The sequence below is a fragment of the Aquarana catesbeiana genome, unplaced genomic scaffold (assembly GCF_042186555.1).
Source record: "Aquarana catesbeiana isolate 2022-GZ unplaced genomic scaffold, ASM4218655v1 unanchor226, whole genome shotgun sequence".
Lineage (NCBI taxonomy): Eukaryota > Metazoa > Chordata > Amphibia > Anura > Ranidae > Aquarana > Aquarana catesbeiana.
The window spans coordinates 1577114-1590803 of record NW_027362653.1 but is presented as its reverse complement, the minus strand read 5'-3'; the positions used below and the strand labels follow the sequence as shown (position 1 = coordinate 1590803).

General features: G+C 43.9%; 1 protein-coding gene and 1 pseudogene across 1 annotated transcript in view; one reads left to right on the top strand and one right to left on the bottom strand.

The window, feature by feature from the left end:
- Window positions 1-13690, bottom strand: part of LOC141121596 (uncharacterized) — a 482112-nt pseudogene that overhangs the window by 394900 nt on the left and 73522 nt on the right.
- The window catches only part of LOC141121622 (uncharacterized), a 73484-nt gene that overhangs the window by 39356 nt on the left and 20438 nt on the right, over window positions 1-13690 (top strand). Inside the window, exons 9-10 of the mRNA XM_073611272.1 lie at window positions 4375-5193; window positions 13589-13643. Coding sequence (XP_073467373.1) covers window positions 4375-5193; window positions 13589-13643 — 874 coding nt within the window. The remainder of the gene's footprint in view (window positions 1-4374; window positions 5194-13588; window positions 13644-13690) is intronic.

Below are 13690 nucleotides of genomic sequence, written 5' to 3'. Positions count from 1 at the left end.
AGAGCGATGGGGAGGCCCAGAATCATGACAGATGAGAGCGATGGGGAGGCCCAGAATCATGACAGATGAGAGCGATGGGGAGGCCTAGAATCATGACAGAGGAGAGCGATGGGGAGGCCTAGAATCATGACAGAGGAGAGCGATGGGGAGGCCCAGAATCATGACAGATGAGAGCGATGGGGAGGCCCAGAATCATGACAGATGAGAGCGATGGGGAGGCCTAGAATCATGACAGAGGAGAGCGATGGGGAGGCCCAGAATCATGACAGAGGAGAGCAATGGGGAGGCCCAGAATCATGATAGAAAGCGATGGGGAGGCCCAGAAACATGACAGAGGAGAGCGATGGGGAGGCCTAGAATCATGACAGAGAGCGATGGGGAGGCCCAGAATCATGACAGATGAGAGCGATGGGGAGGCCCAGAATCATGACAGATGAGAGCGATGGGGAGGCCCAGAATCATGACAGATGAGAGCGATGGGGAGGGCCAGAATCATGACAGAAGAGAGCGATGGGGAGGCCCAGAATCATGACAGAGAGCGATGGGGAGGCCTCACTGTCAGAATCTGGCTCAGAATATGAACCTGTAGAGGGCAGCAGCACCCTAACAGGAAGCTCGGATGATGGTGAAGAAGTCCCTGCTAAAACCAGACGTACCCATCCCCATGTTGCTGAAGTGCTAGAAACACATGATTATGCTCAGATCCAGCAGGATGCAAGTACTAGCGCTTCACTACTTTTTTGGTGATCTGGCAAGCACCAGCGGCGTAGTACATCCTGGTCTTTTAGATACCAGCTCTGCAGTATCTCATGGTAAAGTGGTGAGCACCAGCAGGGCAGTACAAGCGGGTGAGGTGACTAGCACTAGTAGTGTAATGCAACCGCAATGGCCAAGAATTCAAGCGCAGTCCCGTAGAGCCCATAGTAGCCATCCAGAGGTGCTTGCAAATCCTAATTGGCTGCCCCCCAGATTCAGCAGCATGGTTATCCCCCCCCCCCCCATCTACAGCCCAACCTGGGGTTTAGGTGGCAACAGCCAACCTAAAAACACCCCTTGACGTTTAGTGAGCTGTTTTTCACCAAAGAACTCTACAATTTGATTGTGGACTAGGGTAATGGTTTTTGCCCAACAATGCAACACCACAAACCCAAATTCATACCTTGCCAGGCCATTCGAGTGGAAATCGATCATGTAAAACTTTTTTGGGGCCTTACCCTTAACATGGGCATTACAAATAAGAATGAATTGTTGTCATATTGGTCCACAGACCCGATTCTTCATATACACGTGTTCTCTGCTGCCTTGGCCAGGAAACGATATGAGACTCAAATTAATAAGAGGAACTGGTATGGACCAAAAAATGATGTGAGACTGGAAATTAAAGTCAATGGTGCACGGTGTGGATCTGTGACTGTGAGTCAACAACGGGGTACAGAACTTCCGTAGCTGTAAACCAACATCTCGATATGGGGCATCAGAATGAAAACATCAGGAAGTAAGATAAGATGGGTACTCTTACCAGATGACGTGGACTCCACTGTCGTATGACATGGAGTCAATGGTGCATGGAGCCAAACCTAGGCTGGAAAACGATATCCGGAACGGTGGAACCTCTGTCTCACTTCTCGACTGCTCTGGTGGGGTGAAGAAACATCAGGAAGGGCCGCCAACTGGATATCAGCCAATAGACCTCAAGGATGTGTTCCAAGGAGAAGCCGGGGACAGATTTGATCCAGACCCCGTGATGGAAGTAGGGCTACTGGAAGGCAGTTTCTTGCATCGGGATAATATGCAAATAAAAAATAAAAAGCTTCTGCATAGTGCATGTAAACCAGGGATTTTTATTTCTAAAAATACCATACAAAAAATGGATAAAAGTGATCACAATTGAAATAAAATCTAAGCAGCTTAGATTTTATTTCAATTATGATCACTTTTATCCATTTTTTGTATGGTATTTTTAGAAATAAAAATCCCTGGTTTACCTGCGCTATGCAGAAGCTTTTTATTTTTTATTTGCATATTATCCCGATGCAAGAAACTGCCTTCCAGTAGCCCTACTTCCATCACGGGGTCTGGATCAAATCTGTCCCCGGCTTCTCCTTGGAACACATCCTTGAGGTCTATTGGCTGATATCCAGTTGGCGGCCCTTCCTGATGTTTCTTCACCCCACCAGAGCAGTCGAGAAGTGAGACAGAGGTTCCACCGTTCCGGATATCGTTTTCCAGCCTAGGTTTGGCTCCATGCACCATTGACTCCATGTCATACGACAGTGGAGTCTACGTCATCTGGTAAGAGTACCCATCTTATCTTACTTTCTGATGTTTTCATTCTGATGCCCCATATCGAGATGTTGGTTTACAGCTACGGAAGTTCTGTACCCCTTTGTTGACTCACAGTCACAGATCCACACCGTGCACCATTGACTTTAATTTCCAGTCTCACATCATTTTTTGGTCCATACCAGTTCCTCTTATTAATTTGAGTTTGGAATCATCCATTTACCATATGTGGACACTTTATACTGTGTTTGTTCATTTCACTTCACTTATGGTTTTTGCACATATGCTTTACTGTTCAGTACAGCATCTCTTACTTAATTGTTTCACTACACCCTAACTTCCCAATATTTCTTAGCGCTGCATTTTTTCCCAGTTACCAGTTATTGTTTGTCACAATGTATGCAGCTGCTGGCTCACATATATTTTATGTTTGCTATTAGAGCGCAGTGTTTTCATATTCTCTTGTAACGATATGAGACGATAATGTGTTTTATGCATTTCAATGACAATACCTTCTGTCGTCCTCGGGGTGACGCTGACTATTATTAACTCCACAAATTTCGGCCCCTCGTAAATTACCTGTCCCATAAATTTGCAGATGTGTATACGCCCCAACAAAACATCTGCATAGACAAGTCCCTTGTACATTTTTCTGGCAGACTTGCAATCAAGCAATATCTCCCCAACAAGCGTGCCAGATATGGGGTCAAATTGTATAAGCTCTGTGTGATAGGTAGTCAGGAAATCAAATGCACAAGTTACGCTCTTTGAAAGCCTGAATGTTCTCATTGGATTTTGGGCCTCTGTACATGGCTAGGCTCCCAAAAAGTTTTATACATGTGGGATTCCCATACTCAGGAGAAGTAGGAGAATGTGTTTTTGGGGTGTTACATATATATTGTATCCATGGTATGTGTGAGAAATATCTTAGTAGAGTCACAACTTTGTGTAAAAAAAACTTGTGGCAAAAAATATAATCTTCCTTGAGCTCAACATGCCTCTCAGCAATTACCTAGGGGTGTCTACTTTCCAAAAAGGGGTCATTTGTGGGGTGTTTATACTGTCCTGGCATTTTAGGGCCTCCGAAAATGTCACAGGTAGTCAGGAAATCCAATGTGTAATTAACACCTCTTGAAAGCCTGAAGGTGGTTATTGGATTTTGGGGGCATGTACATGGCTAGGCTAGAAAAAAGTCTCACACATGTGGTATCCCCATTCTAGGAGGTAGTAGTAGAATGTGTTTTGGGGTGTAATTCCAGGTATACACATGGCATATGTGAGCAATATCTAATTAAAGTGACAACTTTGTGTAAAGAAAAATGAAAAATTACACTATAAAATTTGTATTGCACATTATATAGTCCTGACCCCTGCACTATATACTCTATGTTGTACTTTGTATACTCATGATACTATATAGTCTGAACTTTTGTATCTTATGCAATATGTTGTACATTACATAGTCCTGACTTCTGCTCTCTACCCACTGCTATATATAAACATAATATAAATTCTCTTTTGTTAGCTCCACTTTCTCCCAGTTAGACATTTTATATCTGATGATTTGATTGGAGCACAGACTTTTACATGGTGATAATAATAACATCCTTACACATTGGAACCTTAAACAGAAAGTGATAATGAGGGAGGAGTCAACCCAATGGTTATGGTCTTCAGGATCAGTCCAGTCTTCATCTTGGTTGTTCTCCCCCCATCCTCACTCTCTGACCTCTGGTGGGGCTCAGTCCCACTGTTATTCATGACTAAATCATGGACTAAATAAGGAAGTGCAGTACTTCTTGTGTTGGGAAGATGGCAATGAGTGATAGAGGGGGTGGGAACACTCATCCTATAATCCCCTCATCACTGTCACTCATATAAAAGACAGTTCTCGTTTGTTTCCTCACTCTCTGACTAAGGTCCATGAATAAAGAAATGAACTGGTAGGAGATCAGAGGACCCATTTACTGGTTACCTTAAGGGTGGAATTGTAAGATCCTCAGAGACAAAGCTGCCTGATGTGGGTGGAGTCCTGGTTTAGGGGAACCAATCTGCTCATGTCTAGTAATAATCTTTTTATTTCTATTTTAGTAGATGGACGGGAGATGAGGAAAACCTCAGAGGATTGTCTCACTTTGTCTCCAGACTGTAAAGTAGAAGATGAGGACATCACACAGTATAGTCCAGGAGAAAACCCGACTACCTCAAATGTCCATCCGGCACCACACAGTGTAGATGGACCATCGTATTCCTCTTATCCTGAGGAACCTCAGACTGTGAGGGACGGTGCCGTCCTTCCAACAGAGAGGAGGTTTTCCTGTACTGAGTGCGGGAAGAGTTTTCATTTTAAATCCAATCTTCATATGCATAAAAGATCTCACACAGATGAGAAGGCACATACCTGCCCTGAGTGCGGGAAATATTTTTCAAAGAAGTCCCTTCTTTCCATACATCAGAGATCTCACATGGGGGAGAATCTGCATTCCTGTCTTGAGTGCATGAAATGTTTTTCAAAGAAATCCCATCTTTGCAGACATCAGAGATCACACACGGGGGAAAAACCATATTTCTGTTCTGAGTGCGGGAAATGCTTCGTACAAAAATCCAAACTTGCCGTACATCAGAGGTCCCACACGGGGGAGAAGCCATTTTCCTGTTCTGAGTGCAATAAATGTTTTTCACAGAAGTGCAATCTTTCTACACATCAGAGATTGCACACGCATGAGAAGCCGTATTCCTGTTCTGAGTGCGGAAAATGTTTTTCAGGGAAGTCCTATCTTTCCATACATCAGAGGTCTCACACGGGGGAAAAGCCGTATTCCTGTTCTGAGTGCGGGAAATGTTTTTCACGGACATCTAGTCTTTACAGACATCAGCGATTGCACCCGGGAACCCAATTTCCTTTTCTTAGTGAGGGAACTGTTACTCACTGAAGTCCTGCCTTCCTGTACATCAGGGATCCCACACAACCCTCAGGGTGTATTAGTACCTTGACTGCAGGAAATGTCTTCTATATGAATGTTGCTGGACATCACAGCTCTCATGTGGGGAAGAAGCACACCCTGATATACACCTCAGATATACTCCATGGCTGATCTTCATCATGTAAGAAACAGTTCATAAGGAGATCAGAGATCACCAAAGACATGGATGAAGTGTTGTACCGTGTTGGTCATTGATAGCAGTAGAAAAAAAAATGGAGTCATTACCTTTCCTTGCCTGAGTACATTTTGTGGTGTAAGATTTCGTAAACACTTATGCCCCGTACACACGATTGGACTTTCCGAAAACAAAACCGTGGATTTTTGTTCGAAGGTTGTTGGCTCCAACTTGTTTTGCATACACACAGTCACACAAATGTTGGCCAACAATTACGAACGTGGTGACGTACAAGACGTACGACGAGCCGATAAAAAGGAAGTTTAATAGTCATGTGATATCTCCATTATGAACGATTTTATAAGACCGCTCGGTCTTGTAAGTTTTACAAGTTTTACAAGACCGAGCGCTTCCAGCTCGTACTTGATTCCGAGCATGCGTGGAGTTTTGTGCTTCGGACTTGTGTACACATGATCGGAAAGTCCGACAACAAAGTTTTGTTGGCGGAAAATTTGAGAACCTGCTAGCCAACATTTGTTGGTGGAAAATCCGACAAAAAATGTTCGATGGAGCATACACGCAGTCGGACTTTCAGCCAACAAGCTCACATCCAACATTTCCCGTCGGAAAGTCCGATCGTGTGTACGCGGCATAAGATGTCTATTTAAAAAAAAAAAAAATTGAATAAGCGTGACAAGCATTTGTCCAACCATGACAAATCCTGGCTGTATTTTAATTAACATGGTGATTTCCTATAATTCTCAGCTCCTTCCAATGGCAATAATATGGTATTTCGCTATTTTTCTGATTGAGGTATTATGGGAAAAATACCTCCTTATGGCCACTTGATGGATCTAACCATCCAAGGAATGAATACCTTGTTTTGAGGTGTCGTTAGTCAGGCTGCAAGATGTAGCCAGCGACTGGACGTGGGACCCAAAGGAGAGGTCAGAGTCTAGGATTGCACCTGGCACGCTGACATGTGCGGAGAGACCAATAATTATGGTGTTCTGCTGGTCTCAATGGTAAAGTCTTGAGGGGGGGATTGGGGGAGAAGGAAATATTACAAGCTCTGTTTTAGAATGATTGAGTTTGAGGTAGAAGTAGTGTGACATCCATACTGACATGTCACTCAGGAAATTTGTTAATGCATGAGGAGATTGAGGTGGGTGAGCTGGGGAGTGGAGAGATAGATCTGGGTGTCGTCAGTGTAGAGCTGGTATTGGAAGCCATGAGAGGTTATCAACTGGCTCAGGGAAGAGGTGTAGAGAGAGAATAGGAGGGGCTCATGGATGGAGCCTTGGGTTACCCCAACAGAAAACGGAAGAGGGGCAGAGGAGATAGAGTTGTAGGTGACACTGAAGGTGTGTTGAAATAGGTAAGAGGAGAACCAGGAAAGAGCAGAGTCATGGAGGCCAAGGGAGTGGAGTTTATTGAGGAGGAGTGGGTGGCAATGGAAAGGTCTAAGACTATAGCCTCGTACACATGATCGGATTTTCCGACAGGAATTGTGTGATGACAGGCTATTGGCAGAAAATCCGACCGTGTGTACGCTCCATCGGACAATTATTGTCGGATTTTCCGCGGACAAATGTTGGATAGCAGGTTTTAAAATTTTCCGCGGACAAATGTCTGTTGTCGGATTTTCCAAACGTGTGTGCACAAGTCCGTCGGACAAAAGTCCAAAGTACAAACACGCATGCTCGGAAGCAAGGACGAGCCAGAAGCGGTCGGTCTTGTAAACTAGCGTTCGTAATGGAGAATTAACATTCGTGACGCGGAAAATTATGAAATCTCGAAATGTAGCGCACAATTCTCTTCTTCCTTAATGGGATAATAATGAAGCTACTTTGCTGGTGATACTGATGGAGTTATTGCAAACAAATTTTCAAAGGCTTTCTTTTTCTAGTGATATCAAGAATAATATTATTATGTTTTTTTTTTATTTGAGAAAGTTACCACAACATCATTATCCCGTAGTTTTTAAGATCAAAGATACAGCTATGTTGGTGTCCCTTGTCAATTTTACATTGTATTTTTTTAAATGTAACTGCCGACTCCCAAACTGTCATTTGAAGTAAAACACATAGCCAAGTATTATTCTACACAATTTTTTTATTGTGCATTAAAAAAAAGAAAACAAATAAAATTAGACATGCTATCTGCCAATAGAACTTAACCAAAAAGTGCATTCTATGCATCCAAAAATATAGAAAATATACCAAATCAAATTATTATTATTCAACCAAAAAATAAAATAAAAGCCTCATGCATGTGTCCTGCTTCTTAATATAGGGGGTCAACAATGCCAAGAGTTGGTGAAAGCAGGGGTCCGTCATCCGGAGATAATTCTGAAAATCATCTGGATTATTCTCCTGGAGCTCCCGCAGCAAAGGCATATGACAGAATTGGTCACGATTAATAAAGCAACCACTTTTTGGTCCAAGAACTCCTCCTCCTCCTGTTCCTGGACTTGGGCCAAAGCAATAACTCCAAGGCCAATAATAAATAACACATTGTCTCCTCTGATTCCACAACGTGGCTGGTTGACGAATGGCCGTTCAGAAACAAACTGAAAAGCAGGAAATGAAAAGTGCGAAATGGAAAGCGTGAATCAACACTCATGAAACTTCTACTAACACGAAATTAGCAGAAGGAGCCCAAAGGTTGGCGTTAAAGAGCTGAAAAACAACATAGTACGTCACTACGTTCGTATTTGTTGGCTGACAATTCCTTGTCGTTTGTATGCAAGACAAGTTTGGGCCAGCGCCCTTCGGACAAAAGTCCACGGTTTTGTTGGCCAACAATCTGATCGTGTGTAAGAGGCTTATGAGTTTGGAGTAATGACCAGAGGGTTGGACAAAAAAACAAAACGTCAGCTCCAGTCAAAGCCTTTTTATAACCAGCAAATGTCCCCGCACATTCGGCCCATGTGTACGGGGCTTAAGTCTGTGTGAATAAGGATTCATTCTGTGTGACACCAGGTGCCCGGGCAGTGGTAGGCTGTGTTTGTAGTTAGACGCCCAAGGTGGCAAGGGTTTATTTTCTGTATTGTTTTATTTTTGCCATTTTGATACCTACACTTTTTGTAAACACAGACATTGTAAATAAACCACAAGTTTCACCAAGATCCTGATGTCTTGCTGTGTTTTTTTTTTATCGTGTGGCGACTCATCCAGGAGGTCGCGTACAACCCGCTACTGAGCTAATTCCTCACAATACCCTTCTCTAGGCTTCTTGTACCTTCTGTAGCACTACCCCCATAGGAGTTGCAGATGTCAGGGTTCACCATTGCTGCGCAGCCAGGCACACAGCATTTCCTTATTGCATCCAGACACAGAACTCAGCCCTTGAGCTTCTTTTTGTTGTTTTTATTAGGGGATAATAACTTGTATGGCGTTAGGGATTATGGGATGCCCAACTTGAACAATGTCAAAACAGAACAGAACCATGGACAACTTCCTTCCTGTTTACAGCTTCCACCTCCTCCTCCTGCACAAACTTTGTTCCTGTGCACAGCTCTACTGGGTCACTCCTTGGGGAACTAACAGTCTCTCATTAGCTCAGCAACAGTCCATTACAGGCTAGGAACTCTCAGTCCCTGTAGAAAATAGCACATGTGGGTTGAGCTGCATCCAGCATCACCTTCTGCTTCCCTGTAGACATGGGTCTCAGCTCTACTTCCTGCAGAAATGCTAGCTCACCTGACTGCCGCTTCACCAGCCCACCTGGATGCTTCTTCTTCCCAGTCTACCCGACTGACACACACTGGAGACTTCCCATGGCAAGGTTGGATGAAGACTTGAAGCTGAGTTCCAGCCTGTAAATTGTTTTTTTTAAAGTCAGCAGCTACAAATACTGTACCTTCTTACTTTTAATATAAGGACACTTACCTGTCCATGGATCCTGTGATGTCGGCACCACAAGCCGATTCATCCATCGGCTTCGGGTCCAGGCTCTGGCATTGCAAGTAGGGGAAACCGGCAGTGAAGCCTTCAGGCTTTCTGAAGTCGACCTGTGTGTGTCCTAGACATGTGCAACCTGTTTCGTAACGAATCGAAATTCGGACGAATTTTGCATCTTTCAGACATTCGGATGCATCCGAATGTCCAAATAAAGAAATAACGAATTGAAACTAATACGAAAGAAATTATAGCGAATATAACGAATGAATTCGACATGATTTGGTAATTCATTAAAGATCTAATGAAACAAAAGGTCAACTCAAAGTAAATCTTACAGTCCAATCGGCTGATTAATCTTGTGCTAGAGGTTGGATTACTGGCAAAGTGCATTCCTAAGAACTGAGTGAGAAGGGTGTTGTATTGTATTTGAGCAGAGGAGAAGAGATATTGTCATTGTGTGTGTTAATAGATTCAATAAACAAACGACTTTCCAAACTACGAATCATTATCATGAATATATATACGTGCATAAATATCGAATTTCAACTAATACGAAAGAAATTATAGCAGATATAACTAATGAATTTGACATGATTCGAGATTCAGTATAACGAATATCGACACTCTACGAATAATAACAAATTATCCGAAAACAAATTAACGTAACATAACAGAACAAAATTATGTATTTTACGAATAACAACGACCAAAACTAAACAAAATTTTCTGTTGTGCACAAGTGTGTACCAGAGGGCATTGGGGGAAGGAGGAAGGGCATATGCAAATGTAGAAATGACGTACTCGCCTCGGTGAAGTAGGATGGAGGCCCAGCTTGAAAACAACAGAAAAGGTACAAGATGACTAAAAAAAAAAAAAAAAAGATTATTTAAGGGCTCCTTACTTCTCTGCCAGGCCTACTCCTGGGGATTGGCTAAGGACCCTCAAATATGCAGAACAGTATCTAGAATGTTCTCCAACTTTCCAGATCCCGGGAGAGGTACCAAAGGGCTGTCTGTATGAGTCACCCAGCCTAACCTCTAATAACCTGGACTCAATTACAGACTCGCAGGCTAAGCATGAGTCAGAGTATAGTTTGCCTACTCTCACTCTAGTAGCACACACTAGACGGTGCTACACTTCTATAAATGCTCCTTTACCAGAGGCATCACCTTAGCAACTCTCTCTTTCATTTGTGTGATATGTTATACCACTGTTTTATGTGGAGTAGATTTACTTTCCCAGGTTTCTTGGTTAAGCAACCAATGAGGTCTCAGCCTGTACACCAATTCAAACAGGAAAAATCTGGTGGATGCTTGAGGTACCTCTCTGATGGAAAACATGAGGGCTGGGAGTAAGCAGCCCCAATCGTTTCCATCTTTTTGCATCAACCTCTTGAGCATAGAAATTAGATTCTGATTGCACTTTTCGACCAGCCCATCTGTCTGCAGGTGATAGACACACACTTGTTTAATCTGGAAAACCTTGCATAGGTCTGCCATCACCTTTGACATGAATGGTGTGCCTTGGACGATCAAGATGTCTTTAGAGAACCCAGTCCTGGGGAACATGTTAAACAGGTCTCGCTTTGGAGGCGGGCTTTCCTTAGTGGGACTGCTTCTGGATACCTCCTTGCATAATTGAGTACCTCCAGGATATATTGGTTTACCCAAGCCAATTTCAACAATGGGCCCACCAGATCCATTGCAATACTGTCAAATGGTACTTCTATAACAGGCAGAGGCACCAAGGGGTTCTTAAAATGTTACACTGGAACAGTGTTAGTTGGCAGGTGGGACATGAACCACAATACCTTTTCACTTCAACACCAACCAGCAGCCAGTATACCTGGTCTATTATCTATGTCTCTGTTTTCTCAGCTCTCAAGTGACCTCCCAAAGTGTTAATGTGTGCCAAATCAATTATTATGCACCTGAAAGGCTGGGGGATCAGGAACTGGTTGACCAGTTCATCCCAGACTTTGGTGACTCGATATATAGCAAATCACTGAATAATCCACAATGTGGGGAAACCTTCTTTTAGCCTCAAGCAGTTATGATACCCCATGAATCACTTTGAGTTACTCTCTGGCATTTTTTAACATGGGGTCCCTTATTTGGGCGGCGCCCAATGCACACCTTGACACTGCCAGGATGCACTGCATTAGAGGTACCCTCTCAATTACCCTTCTAGGAAATAGCTTGTATTGGGAAAGATTTCTTCTTCTACATCCTTTCCAACCATGACCTGCGTAGGAGGAGATTCCCCCTCAAGAGGCCTCCTTGGGCTGTAGACCATCTACCACAGGTGCAACGTCATCAGTATTCTCTAAAGTCATAGTGTCCTGCCCTTCAAGGGGGATCCAAAAAGTCACATTGTTCAGGAAGTTCTAAGCTTACATAGTCTGATAGTTCCACACTATGATATCATGAATCAAGCTGGGTACCACCCCAACCTCCTGGATAACTGTACCACATGCAGTGGTTATTGCTTTTGTCACCAATGGGTACTCTCTAGTGTCCCCATGTGCATACTACATGCAGGGTCATAGTTATGGGGCCCGTGCCACCCCTCAGTCAAATCACTCCTTGGCTCTCCTGAGTGCTGGTGCCCAGGTTTGCTGATAACTTTATTTTCCACGCTGGTAGGATTGCATTGGACTTGGCAGATCCTAGCAGGTCCTCTACCATGGTGTGTTTCTCAACCATTTCTACAAGTTGGTCTACTGTCTTGGGGTCTCCATGGCTCATCCACCACTGTAGGTTGTTTGGCAGGGACCACAGGTACCAGCCCAATATGACCCGCTCCACCATCTGAGAACCAGACAATACCCCAGGCTGCAGATATTTCTTCACCAGGTGAACCAAGTCATGCATGTGGGATCTGGGTGGGCAGTCTGGGCTGTACTTCCAGAGGTGTACCCTTTGAGCCCTTACAGCTGTAGTCACCCCAAGGTGGGTCAGGATCTGTAGTCATTCATAGTTCTTGACATCAACAGATGTTAGGACAAAATATTTTTTGTGTGAGTCCACGGTAAGAAAAAGGTGAGATGGCTAGCCCACAAGTTTTGGGACCACCCTTCCCTCTTTGTTGTTCTCCCAAAAGTGGCCACAAATGGCTTCACATCATTACTAGGAGTTAGTTTTTGCAGGTAGTGGCTGACTCTCACTGTCACTGGGCTGTTAGGCGCAATACATTTCTTCAGATGATCTGTAGCGTATCCAACTGGGTCTGTACAGACTTCTTTTGAACCTCCAGCTGTGCTGCCTGGGCCTGCTGAACCTATATCAAGAGAGCCATGGTTAACGCATGGTGGGGGTTTGCTTCCACAGTGGCCTGTTGTTGAACCTTTTGCTGCACCTATATGGCCTCTTGCTAATGAGCCTCAGCTTCCTCATAGCGGTGGTTAGCATTCGCGGAGGTTTGCTGCTGGGCTGCCATGCTCTAAACCAGTGTTTCTCAATTCTAGTCCTCAAGGTGCACCAACAGGTCATGTATTTAGGATTTCCCTCAGATGAAACGGCTGTGGTAATTACTAAGGCAGTGAAACTGATCAAATCACCTGTGCAGAATAATGGGAAGCCTGAAAACATGACCTGTTGGTGCGCCTTGAGGACTGGAATTGAGAAACACTGCTCTAAACCAAGGCTTTTAAAACCTCTCTCATGCTGCCTTCAGTGGTTTTCAGCACCAGTGTTGCTCTAACCCAGGACATCCAAAGAATATTCGCAGAATAAAGGGAATCTCGGTGTTCCTGCTTCAGTTTTGGGGTTGCCCAGACTTCATTATCATCACATTGCCCAATGGGAGAAGGACCCCTTATATTAGAGGTCAGTATAAGGGTCCCTTATATTGGTGACCAATGGAAGAAGGACCCCCTCAAATCATTGGTCACTGGGAGAAGGACATTCTTACATCGACATCAGTTAAAAGACTCCCCCCTCCCCCTTACAGATCACTGATGCCAGTTGTTACTGAGAGACAAAAACTTGTTATTGCTCAAGGAATCTCTAGAAACCTTTGGAGGAACCCTGGCTGAGAAAGGCTGGACTAGTCAGTAATATATCGCTATCCCCCTTGGTGGGGGTGGAGATGACCCTATCTATAAGGATATACAGTACATACACACACACCACAAGGCCGTGTTCACACTACGAAATGTTTCTTGGGACTGCAGTTCCTCTAAGTTCCACAAGATGGTGATCTCACTTATACCAAGAAAGGAAGTCTCTATGGAAGACAGGAAGTGATGTTAGCTACAGACAGGAAGTTATGTGAGGTACAGACAGGAATTTCCAGGTGAGAGGTGAGCCGGGAGGAAGTAGAGAGGAGACATTGCTGGAAGATGCAGCAGAGGAGGTATTGTTATTTATTATAGGTACTTATATAACACCGTCAATTTATGA